Source organism: Mustela nivalis (assembly GCF_964662115.1).
Source record: "Mustela nivalis genome assembly, chromosome: 1".
Classification (NCBI taxonomy): Eukaryota; Metazoa; Chordata; class Mammalia; order Carnivora; family Mustelidae; genus Mustela; species Mustela nivalis.
Genome location: NC_139020.1, coordinates 47744742 through 47757435, shown reverse-complemented (window position 1 = coordinate 47757435; position 12694 = coordinate 47744742). Strand labels below are relative to the sequence as shown.

General features: G+C 38.3%; 1 protein-coding gene across 1 annotated transcript in view; it reads right to left on the bottom strand.

Annotated features, from left to right (window-relative positions):
* The window catches only part of ADGRG7 (adhesion G protein-coupled receptor G7), a gene marked incomplete at its 5' end in the record, with an annotated part of 75712 nt that overhangs the window by 41716 nt on the left and 21302 nt on the right, over nucleotides 1-12694 (bottom strand). Inside the window, 5 exons of the mRNA XM_082695848.1 lie at nucleotides 3569-3675; nucleotides 4362-4511; nucleotides 6615-6727; nucleotides 9392-9496; nucleotides 11122-11235. Of these exons, the coding sequence (XP_082551974.1) occupies nucleotides 3569-3675; nucleotides 4362-4511; nucleotides 6615-6727; nucleotides 9392-9496; nucleotides 11122-11235 (589 nt within the window). The remainder of the gene's footprint in view (nucleotides 1-3568; nucleotides 3676-4361; nucleotides 4512-6614; nucleotides 6728-9391; nucleotides 9497-11121; nucleotides 11236-12694) is intronic.

The window sequence follows — 12694 nt, the reverse complement described above, 5'->3', positions numbered from 1 at the left end:
CATGTTTATTGAGTCATATTAATTATAAAGACCAACTGCTAACCTTCTCTTTTCAAGACTAACTATATGAAAGTCAGGTATCCTACTAGTGATTTACATATAACATATATAACATATAACTCAGTTGAGCCTCACAAGAATCCTACTGAAGTAAGTCTCAAAGTTACTCCTATATTATTATACTGAAGAATCTGAGGCTCTTCCAAGAGAAATGAATTTAGCCAAAATCATGTACCTACTAAATAACAATGCTAAGATTTGACCCCAAGACTGTCTGACTCCAAAGGCTGTGGCCACAACCACAATATTATCCTGGATGGAAGGCCCACAAACTCCTCTCCAGTGATCTTCAAAGCTGCCTTGGATGTCCTGCCATCTCCCTACTCCAGAATCCATAAAAGCCTGTTATGGTACTGTTTTTAGGTTCCCATGAGATTCCATAAGGCTCTTTGCAATCGATCTCTTGTCAAGATAATTTAACCAGGCACCTTTTAACCAAAGGTGGCTGGCTGGAACAAAAATACAAATAGAAATATGAAACACAAATACACAAGATGGTACAAGATGGTCAGTATTAGGGAGCGCAGTTTTGCATTCCCAAGGATAGGTAAAGACAGACAATTATGAGCCCCGAGTTTGACAGCAAAGTTACAGGGTGATAGCTCAGTCTTCACTACAAGTAGTCAAAATGGTGAAAGGAAGTCTTGGATTCACTGACGGTAGTAGAATGCCCTTAACAGCAGAGACCTTGCCCAGGGCTCCTCCCAGCTCAGACCAAGAGAATGGATGAATGGATGCCCGAGAATTTCACTATGACTTGAGTCAGCTGGAGCTGGGCAGGTTTTTTCCTCCCTATCACCATCCTGTCTTACTCTCACACTGTCCACTTCTCACCATGAGTGGAGAAGGGGCGTCTAATAGCTTAAGGATGGAAACAGGAAATTGTGAAGGAAAGAAGGGAGAAGCCAAAGTGAGATAGACAACAAAGGCCCAGGGTCTGTCAGGAGACTGCCTGCAGGTAGGCCCAGGTTCAGGAGACAGAGTTGGGGAAGGAAGATTTCCCCAGGGCAGCAATTAATTTTCTTCTCCAGGGAGACCAGAGTGATAGCATGACCTCTGCGGGCAGCTAGCATGACCTCTGAGGACAGTTCCAGAGGTGTACTAAGGGCTTGGTGACCTGATCTGAGGGCTCGAGTCTGAGGGGACAGCCTTATCTAAGTGAATGAGGCTCCAAGTCCAGGAGGGCTTGCTTAAGATCACCTGGGAGAGTCAACTGACAGGACAGGATTAGAGAAGTAAGCAGACTAGAAATCCAGAGTGGGAGAAATTACTATGAGTGCAGTTGTAACATTTCATATTTCAGTGTGTCCCAAATTGAAAATTTTTATTAAATAAGATAAAATATAATATAACTTCTATTCACTCTCTAACCACCTCCTTTGAAGCCATTTGGATCAATCACACAGAATCAAGTTTTTCTCCATGTTCCTTAAGCCAGTAAAATCTGTAATTGCTTATTATCAGGACAGTATTTTCCTCTGTATCATGATATGCGATTTTCTCAGCCCAATCTCCTAGTTGCAAAACTGCAAACACAGAGCCTCCAGGTTGAAGGGAGCCCACTCCACTCTCAAGGACCATGTTCACTGAACAGAGACTCTGAATCCCATGGCCACCTCCCTCTCCAACTACAAGAAAAATAGGAGTCTCCACACTCCCAGTGAGAAGGGCCCAGACTCCTATTGAAATTTGAAGCCATAAAATACCAGTTAAACTGTTGAAATAAATTTCAACCTCTACAGCCATCTCTCAGAATTATAATTTTTTGAATGTCCTTGTCCATTTCATGCCTTTGTACTTTTTCAAAAACTTTGAGGACTCAACACTGTAAAAGTTAGAAAACTGAGAACTACTTCTAGGAATTTCTCCTAAAAAAAATAATAATAATGGGCCAAACAGAGATTATGCTCAAAATATGAAAAGTCTTGAAGCAATCTAAATGTCCTTCAACAGCAATTGCTTAGATAGAAGCTCACTCAGTATCTAAAATTTATGATGTATATCTATAGATATTTATATTGAAAAGATTTTCTTAAGTTATTACTAAGTGACAAAAACTAGCTATAAATCAGTAGAGTATGTAATGTGACACAAACACACACAGAGAAAAAAATCTGGAAGAATATATATCAATAGGTTAATAAAGATGGAACATAGAGAAGCTCTATTTTTAATTTCTTAAGGAATCTCCTCACTGTTTTCCAAAGTGGCTGCACCAACTAGAAATTAAAAAGAGCTCTTCCCTATGATCCTGCGATTGCACTAGTGGGTATTTACCCCAAAGATACAGATATAGTGAACAGAAGGGCCATCTGTACCCCAATGTTCATAGCAGCAATGGCCACAGTCGCCAAACTGTGGAAAGAACTAAGATGCCCTTCAGCAGATGAATGGATAAAGATACGGTCCATACATACAATGCAATATTATGCCTCCATCAGAAAGAACGAATACCCAACTTTTGTATCCAGATGGATGGGACCGGAAGAGATTATGCTGAGTGAAATAAGTCAAGCAGAGAGTCAATTATCATATGGTTTCACTTACTTTTGGAGCACAAGGAATAACACGGAGGACATGGGGAGAAGGAGAGAAGTGAATTGGGGGAAATTGGACGGGGAGATGAACCATGAGAGACTGTGGACTCTGAGAAACAAACTGAGGGTTTTAGAGGGCAGGGGGGTAAGAGGTTGGGTGAGTCTGGTGGTGGGTATTAAGGAGGGCACATATTGCATGGAGTACTGGGTGTGGTGCATAAACAGTGAATTCTGGAACACTGAAAAGAAATTTTAAAAATAAATAATTTTTTTAAAAGGTGGGACAATTTTTTAAAATTTTTCTCATCTATATATTTTCTAATTTTTCTATAATGAGCATACAGATTTACTTAATTTTTTTAAAAAAAATCAAGAAAACTATATATAAAATAAAAACACAAAGAGTCCTAGTAAGGGACCTCTATAATAAGGTACATACGTTTTATTATAAATATACAACCAAAAGTATGCAGAAACATAAGAATCAAAAAGAGAGAAAGCAGGTAGAGTTGGATTTTTTTTTTCTTCAATGTAGCCTTGGGAAAGCTAAAGCAAGCTTTTACCCAGACACACCAGGATCTTGGGGTTAGCTGAGTTGTGTGTAGGGAGCAGGCAACATGTTCTGCAAAGTTATTCTATTATTTTTAGCTCTGTACATTGCGCTCCTTTTGTGCATGCAGGCTGACCCTTGGCCATGCCAAATGAAGGCTAGGAAAGTAAGTTCTCATCTAAATCATCCCAGCTGGTCTCTATCTCCCAGATCATGGTCACCGCAGGAGCCAGGAGTTAACATAAAACACTGTCTAGTCAATGAAGATCAGGTGGAAAGTCGAGGCTTCAGTCTGCCTTCCAGAGGACTCAGCCAGTTAGCACAGCCAGGAGAGAACTAAAGACACCATTCCTCGTGTTTTAACCTAGGAAACTAGATAGCACTTTGAAAGGTTTTCTTTCCCAACAGGAATTGTGCTTACATTTCAAAGGTGTTGGTATCATTAGTACCAGCTGCAGCAGCTTCCTGAAAAACACCTTCTCCGGCATCTAGAAGTTGACTCACTGTGGTTACCGCAATTTCTTTTGCCTGCCAGGAAGAAGGCAGCAAACGATCATCATACAAGATATAGTTCATATATCCTCCTCACCATTATTATCATGCACTACTACGGTATCAAGAGGCACCATTAGTATGGTCATTGAGAGGCAAGTATTTTTCAAACTTGAAGGTTTAGTTTCAGAAGGCAGAGAGAATAAAGATAAGGCATGGGGAAATTTTAAATTCAGTCTATCGGGAAGCTTATGTTTCTGAATTTGGCCTCCCGGCAAGGTCTTTCACAGAACCTCGACCCCACAGATGCTTAGATACAGAGAAGCAGAAACAAAATAAGCCTGCAGGGCTCTGACTGCAGAAACAGCCCATAATACTTAGTATAACTATTATACTTACTATTGAGCTAAGTAAAGCGATTTCTTGTTTTGTCTTTCTTTCTGTGTCTGGTTTTGTTTTTTTGTTTTCCTTCCCCTCCCTCTTTTCAAACACCTTTTGAGTTTTTTTTTTTTTTTTAAGATTTTTTATTCTATTTATTGGACAGAGAGAGAGAGATCACAAGTAGGCAGAGAGGTAGGCAGAGAGAGGGAGGAAGCAGTCTCCCCGCTGAGCAGAGAGCCTGCTGTGGGGCTCCTTCCCAGCACCCTGGGATCATGACCTGAGCCGAAGGCAGAGGCTTAACCTACTGAGCCACCCAGGCGCCCCCACCTTGTGAGTTTTACCTCAAGTGTAGCCTTTCTCCCTGGGTTGAAGATCTCCCCGACCACTTTAGTGGCAGAAATGATACCCTCAGGAGTTATTCGATTGACATCAGATGTTAAGATCCGCGCTTCATTAGAAATATTCAGAGACTGTGTTGAGATACTGTTTATCTGTTTAAAAAAAAAACAACCTACGTTTATAGGACTATGTCTAAGCACTTTGCAAGCAATTGCAGGTGAATAAACTGGAATTTAGCTCACCCTCAGTCTCCTGCATCTACTCAGTTTTTCATGTTTGCTTCTCTCCTTGGGCAAAAGACAAAGTTCATGCAGGCTGGTGGCTTTTCCAGCCTTTACTATCTGCCAAGATTCATTAACTAAGACTGTCTTGGGTAGACCAATGCCACTCAAGGTGGGATCCATGAACCCTGTGACAAACAGTAACTGTTTGTCACAGGTTTCAAAACAGGGTTTGTTTGTTTGTTTGTTACAAGTTTCACAGGGAGATAAGCTCAGAAACTGACTGTAACTGGTCAGAAACTTACACAACAATTGTATGTTGTTGAATCTAATGGTTTTTTTCAGGGACTTATATTTGGATGGTAGCTACAATTGCATGACAATAGCATAACACATGGACTTGTTCTAATCACTGTGTTGCACACCTGAAACTAATGTTACACTGTGGGTCAACTACACATCAAAATAAATAAATAATTCAAAACTTTTTTATAAAGAGGAAAAAATGATTTGTATTTTATATATCCTTTTCTCATCCTATTTTCCTAGGAATTCATTATTATTACATTTTTTAAAATTATCAGTCTGCAAGGGGTTGGAAATTTTTAAAACTAGCTTTTCAGCACAGATTGGGAAACACTGACCTTGACCATATCTCCGGATACCAACTGGCCCCCTAGCTCTGGTGTTGTGAGGCTAAAACATCTTTAGGAGAGCCAGGGGTTAACGTGTGTGCATGTGGCTTAGTTTTTCACTAGATGGCAGCATTATTTCAAAAATTATTTCAAAAATCAAACCAAGGTCACAGGCCATTCACACTTAGGGGAGGGTTGAAAACAATGTTCAAACAACAGACAGAAATAACAAAAGCTCTCATTCAATAGCTAGGTCCCTGCTCTGCACTAGGCACTTTGCTGGATGTTTTAGAAGAGCTCTCCCATTTAATACCAAACAATACTGTTAGTGGGGCATCCTCATCCTTCGTTAAAGGTGTGGAGAAGTAAAGGAGTTCACACAGCTTAGAAGTGTCAGAGCTGACAGCAAAAAAATGGCTAATCAGATTCCAGAACATGACGTCTTTCCCCTAGTCTGTGTAGTTGGCACAAACCAGGCAGTTGGCAACCATCTCCACACTCCACTCCCAACCCCCGCTCTACCGCTAACCCTGCCCATCTACAACTGGGGAGCCAGAGTGATACAGTGAGGGCTTTAAAATAAAAAGTAACTCCATCACTCTTTGGCTGTGGTTCACTGCATGTCTCAGAGATAGTTTCCTCATCTATAAAATAGGTACATTAATATCTATCTATATAGTTATAAGAATTAAATATAACATAGGTAAAATGTTAGCACAGTATTCAATACACAGTATGTGGCTCAGTTATTAGTATAATCACTCTAATTATCTATGAGAATAACTGAGGTTCCATAAGGACTAAATGAGGTAATATGTTTAACATGCCCTGCACTTCAAAGGACTACTTTAAGTTTCCTTTTCTTCCCCTCAGATTTTAGTAATTCCATGCATTTGCATTTGGGTATACACTGGGTCAAAATAATTTAATCTGCATGAAAAAATATCTAGTCATATATATTTCCCACTTCACTGGCTCATGGATACATCCCTGAGACCAGTATTAGGTTTTAGGTTTCCCTGTCTCAAAAGGTCTTTGATGGTGTTTGTTTTTTTTCTCTTTATTGTGATTCAGCTAACCAACAAAATATCTTCCTTATGGTATCAAATGTCAGTGATCGATTTTCAGTCATGACTTCACTGCTCTAAAAAGATGAGGCCATTTAAAATGTGTTATAGATTATCATTTGCTAAAATGTGCTGAACCAACAGGTCCAAAGGTCCTTTTTCACAAACAGATGTCAACTTCCAAAACAACAACAACAACAACAAAAACTTTTGTTATTTCTAATTTGAGAGTTTTAAAAGCATTGATTTGACCATTAGGTATCCAAAGAACAGAGACTTCACACAGAATCAGAACTTTTCCAACTGCCAAGCACATGGGCCATATGGCATACCTGATTTTCCAGGGCTTTCAGAGTTTGATTGCAATTTCCTATTGTCACATTTTCTAATTTTATCTCTCCATACATAGTAATATTGCACAGCCGGGTTGCTCTCGGATTGCCCTCTTTGGTAAAAAGAAGAAAAAAAAAAAGACAGCATTTGCAAAGATGGCTACTAGCTCCTGTACACATCCCTTTATTGGTGGGATTGTGCTGCTCCTCCCACCAAGGAGTGGAGTCTGTTCCTCCATTTTCTGGATCTAGACTGGACATAAATTTGCCCTGACCAACAGAATGTTCTTTGAGAGTTCCAGAACTTGGGCCTCAAGAAGACTTGAAGTTTCAGCCTTTGCCCTATTGGAACACTGTCTCAAGAGTATTGTAGGAGGAGGCAGCTCTGATCTATGGGAGGATGAGAAGCTATACGGAAGAGAACAGAGTCAGTCCAGCCAGCACCAAAGTGCCAAGTGAGTGAGAATGTCTTGGACATTCCAGCAGTCCATCAACCCACAGAACTATGAAAAATCTAAATAATTATTCATTGAAGTCACAAAACTTGGGATTGTTTAATATATAGCAATGGGAAAGTGAATCAAGCAGTCCTTACAGGAAAGTTTTAGGCAGATGTCCCTTGTCTTGATTTTTAATCTGAAATTCAAAAGACCATTCAACTGTTTCCGACCTTTGAAGTCTGCAAGGAAGATGTGCCTTCCAACAACTAGGGGCATAAGTCTTTGAACTAGATGTGATGAGGGCTGAAAGATCAAAAATAATATGAAAAATTGCTACTAGATATTAAATTATATATTGATCCTTCTTTATCCAAATCTGAATAACACCTGAAAGGCAAAGTGTTCTATTTTATTGTAGCACTTATCTGATATCTGGTTGACTCTCAATAAAAACTTTTTGAATCATTGAGTTTATATCCTGTAATTATCACTGAGCCAACCTACCTCAGTATCCTCCTGTGACTAATGCTTAAGAGCCAAAAACATAATATGTGTCAAACAAGTGTGATGCCTCTTAATGAATATATTACTGATTTTTTTAACTATTCCTGATTTGGTAGCACACAGTTATTTTTTGTAGCTGTATCTCTTATAAATTATAATGAAATAGTTAAGATATAGAAAACATGAAAAATTAAGACAACAGGTATCCATAGACATACCATACAGTATAAGAAGTAGTACCAATAATATGAATCCCTGCTGCCTTTTACCTTCTGAGCTTTTAATCAAGAGGCTAGAAGGACCTATGTAAAGAACAGGATCGTGAATATTGGAGTAGGCCTGTTATTATATATGGGCCAAGGAAATTTGATTTTTGCAAATGAAATACTAGTGTACATAATCTCTTAGAATAAATAAGATAAAGAAACACAATTGGAAAGACCAATACCTGTAAGGAAGTGTTTCAAAGAGAGCATAACAAACACAAAAATAAAAAGTGAAATTCTCTCCTGGGTTATTACTGACAGAAGGTCTATCAAACGTTTTCACTGCTAATCTAGAATTAGCAGTATTACTGAGATATCCTGTTCTCCAGGAAATCATGGTATCTTGCAGGGAGATATGAGAAGTATGAGGACTGGTCAAATGAAGGTCAATGCAAACAAAGTTCAGATAAAACATTAAGGGAAGAATCATACAGCATAATGGGCTCTAAGCTGTCAGGAAAGGAATCTGTGCTTTTTAAGGACTACTCTCAGAAAGTATTACCCAGTCCAGCATTGAAATAAGTCATCAAAATCCTGTATATCATCAGGGAGCATATTTGAAGTTTAAAAATATTATTTGCGGGCGCCTGGGTGGCTCAGTGGGTTAAGCCGCTGCCTTTGGCTCAGGTCATGATCTCAGGGTCCTGGGATCGAGGCCCGCATCGGGCTCTCTGCTCAGCAGGGAGCCTGCTTCCTCCTCTCTCTCTGCCTGCCTCTCTGCCTACTTGTGATCTCTGTCTGTCAAATAAAAAATAAATAAAATCTTAAAAAAATAAATAAATAAAAAGTTATTAAAAAAAAATGTTATTTGCTCCTTTATTCTTAGAATGTCTCTATGCAAGCAAGGTTGTCATGCCTCAAGGAAGGTATGATGAACCTGGAGAATGTTTCAAGATGGATAACTAAAATGACTAAGGGGATGAAGAATGACCAAGTGTGGACAAACTTAACTGAGCATCTCTACTTAGAAAGTTGAAGTCTGAGGGGCGCCTGGGTGGCTCAGTGGGTTAAGCCGCTGCCTTCGGCTCAGGTCATGATCTCGGGGTCCCGGGATCGCCCGCATCGGGCTCTCTGCTCAGCAGGGAACCTGCTTCCTCCTCTCTCTCTCTCTCTGCCTGCCTCTCGGCCTACTTGTGATCTCTGTCTGTCAAATAAATAAATAAAATCTTTTAAAAAAAGTAAAGAAAAAAGAAAGTTGAAGTCTGAAAGTAGATATGGTACGAATCTATAGTTAATGTTTAAAATTCAGACAAATTATATGACTCAATGATCAGATATTAATATGCTCAAATTCTAGGACATAAATGAAACTGGGAAAATAAACCAGTGGAAGAAGAATTAAAAGGAATTTGTAACTGATCCATATTACAGTTTTTAGGGGAATTAGAATTATATGAAGTTGCATCCTAAACTTTGAACATGGGCATAATGAAAGGGAGCCAAACCCTTCCACAAAACCTTCTTTGATGCCTCCTCCAGGGACTTAATACTAGTTGGAGGGATGATAGGTATGACCCCACATAGCGATTCATATGCTTAAATAGAAGATGTTTGGAAAAACACATACCGTTTGAAGTGTTCTTATCACATCTTTGTTGGGAAGATCCATATTTTCCCGCTGGAATTCTATCAAAAGTAAAAATCCCATAGGTACTGTTTTCACAGAAATTAGCTATCATGAAAAGAAAATAAATTTTTCATCATAAATTATACTTTTCTTTTTAAAATTTCAAACTAGATAAAAATCAAAGTTCAAAACCCATTTGGTATAATTTGAAGGCTAATAGAAGGCTTTAGGAATCACTGACTCACTGGAACTTTATATTTTTTTTAATCTGGTTGAGTTGATACTATTAGAAAAACTAGTGTGATAGATAATGGGTTCTAGTATATATAACCTAGTAGAGGTGGGATGTGATCACTAACACATCAGAAAGGATAGTGAAATCAGATTAGTTGAAATCTTGACAACTAAAGGTAAAGAACCCATAGTACCAAAAGGCATCATGAGGAGGTGGGTCAAAGCAAAAGGCCAAAGTCATGGAGCATTTGAGAAATACTCGCTTGTAGAAGTATAGGAAATTATAGGAGGATATTTCTAAGGCTCTGGATCCTAAGTATCCAGCATAAAGTGACAGAATATTGGGAAGTATACTGCAGATTGCAGATTAAGGTGCAGCTTTGAAACATTATTTACAATATCCAAGACATAAAAGCAACCTAAGTGTCCATTAAGTATATATATAGATATAGATATAATCTGTGTGTGTATACATATATGATTATTACCCAGCCATTAAAAAAAAATAAGACCTTGCCACTTGCAACAACATGGATAGACTTAGAAGATATTATGCTAAGTGAAATAAGTCAGACAGAAAAAGAAAATACCATATTATTTCACTTATATGTGGAATATAAAAAACAAAACAAATGAATAAACAAAAAACAGAAACATTTTCATAAATGCAGAGAACAGATAGGTGGTTGCCAGAGGGAAGAGGGTGGGGGGAATTGGTGAAATGAGTGAGGGGAGTGGGAGATACACGCTTCCACTTATAGAATAAATATGTCATGGGAATGAAAGGTCCAGCACACAGAATGGAGTCAGTGGAACTGTAACAGTGTTGTATGGTGACAGATGCTCACTACACTTGTGGTGAGCAGTTGTTGAATGACTTGTTGTACACCTGAAACTAATGGAACATTGTGTGACAACTCTACTTCAATTAAAAAAAGAAATGGCAAATAAATAAATAATAAAAAAAGAAATGGCTTTGAACATTGATTCTGAGTGAGGACAGTCTGAAGTCAAACCACTAATTTAATAACATCTCATCCAGAAAAAAGATGAAAACACAAAAACTTCATCTAAATGTATACTTGGATGGAAAGATGTACCTTGATTTCAGAAAAGTTAAATATGATAGAATTATGATATTTGAAATGGGGAAATATAATGTATCACCAACTGAAAAAAGTGGAGGGAACCATACCACCCATTGCCCTGAAGGAGACACTAGAACCAGAAAGAAAAACATCTTTCAGTTTACAGAGAAACTTGATAGCTGGGAAATATACTGGGGGTATTGAACATATAAGAAAGTAGCCCAAAAAGAACACTCCACTTTTACTATTAAACTAACAATCACATCTTAAAGCCACCATTATTAAACCCATTGTTACTAAGTCATTAACAGAAACTTCAAGGAGCTTTCCTGCTGTCCTTATTAACCTAAGTCACCTAAACCTCATTGTACCAGTACCTAGTACCTAGTACCATCTCAAATAACTTACCAATTGTACATCTCCAACCTTTCCATAAGTCTGGACAAATGCACCTTCCATTTTCCCAGGTTCCACCATTCCTGCAGAACTCCATAGGGATGCTGGGTAAGGAGGTTGAGAGTTCTAAAAAAAAAACAACAAAAATAGAATAGTACTTAAACTGGCTAATTAGTTTCTCTTCTGGGTCTGTGGCCCTTAATTTCTATATGTAAAACAACTACTTCGAGTACCACTGGAGAAATACTATTTGTAAGATTATCATCAACAAAAATATACATTGAGAATCTACATAGGATATATAATGCTTATGAGAAATTATGAAGACCAAAAAACTATATTTGGAAGACACAATACTTTGATCAAGGAGATTAGGATCTACTGGGGAAAACAGATTATACAGATGAGATAGATGGCTGGCTGGCTGGCTGGCTGGATGGATGGATGAAGAGATATACTGGCCAACTAAGTCAGCATGCAGATTTGTAAATGCTATAAGAACACAGAAGAGAAATGTTGAGGACAGAGGTAATTTATCTAGGGAAGTCTTTCCAGAAGAGGTGGTATCTGAATCAGATTTGAAGACTTAATCTAGAAAATCCAGATTAAAAGGGATAGCCCCAAATAAGCAGGATACAAAGTGCAAAACCACAAAAATACATAAAGTTATGGTATGTCCAAGGAACATGGCAAAGTTGAACAAATCAGGAATACTGGTTCTATGTGGAGAAGCAGGACACAAACTGATTGTGAGTGGGTTTATAGACTAAGCTAAGGAGATTTAGTCCTGTAAGAGTCTAGAGAGAGATTAAAACAAGGTATGTGTTTTAAAAAGATACTTCAAGGGAGATGGGAAGTGACTGAGGGTAGAAGGCAAGGAAGGCCACTTAAACAGGGAGCAGATCTGAAGCAACGACTCTAAGGAAGTTAGGTGTCAACAGATTCAGGAAGCATGCCTGGAACAGGATTGTAAGGATCTCATGACCAAGTTATTTTAAGCTGGGCACACTGGGACTTTTTGTTTCTTAAAAAAAAAAGAAAGGTGGAAAAAAGAGAGCCAAACCAGAAACAGACTTAACTACAGAGAACAAACTGATCTTCTCCTAATGATTTTCTCAACATTTTTTTTTTTTTGTCTAGCTTACTTTATGGTAAGAATACAGTATATAATACAAATACCACATAAAATATCTGTTAACCTTTACATTTGTTATTAGTAAGTGTTCTGGCCTACAGTAGGCTGTTAGTAGTTAAGTTTGGAAGGAGTCAAAAGTTATACACATTTTTTTTAACTTTTCTCTTTTATAAATTTTTTCTTTTTTTGAGAGAGAAAGAGCATGTGCTAAGCAGTGTAATAGGTTTGCACCTCCCACCCTCACGTGGTTCAAGGCTTAACTGTAGATACAACATATCTAGTCATGTGATTTAAAAACAAAACAAAACAAAAACTCCAAAGCAGGGGCGCTTGGGTCGTTCAGTCATTAAGCATCTGCTTTCAGCTCAGGTCATAATTCCAAGGGTCCTTGGACCAAGCCCTGTATTGGGCTCCCTGCTCAGTGCGATAACTGCTTCTCCCTCTCTCTCT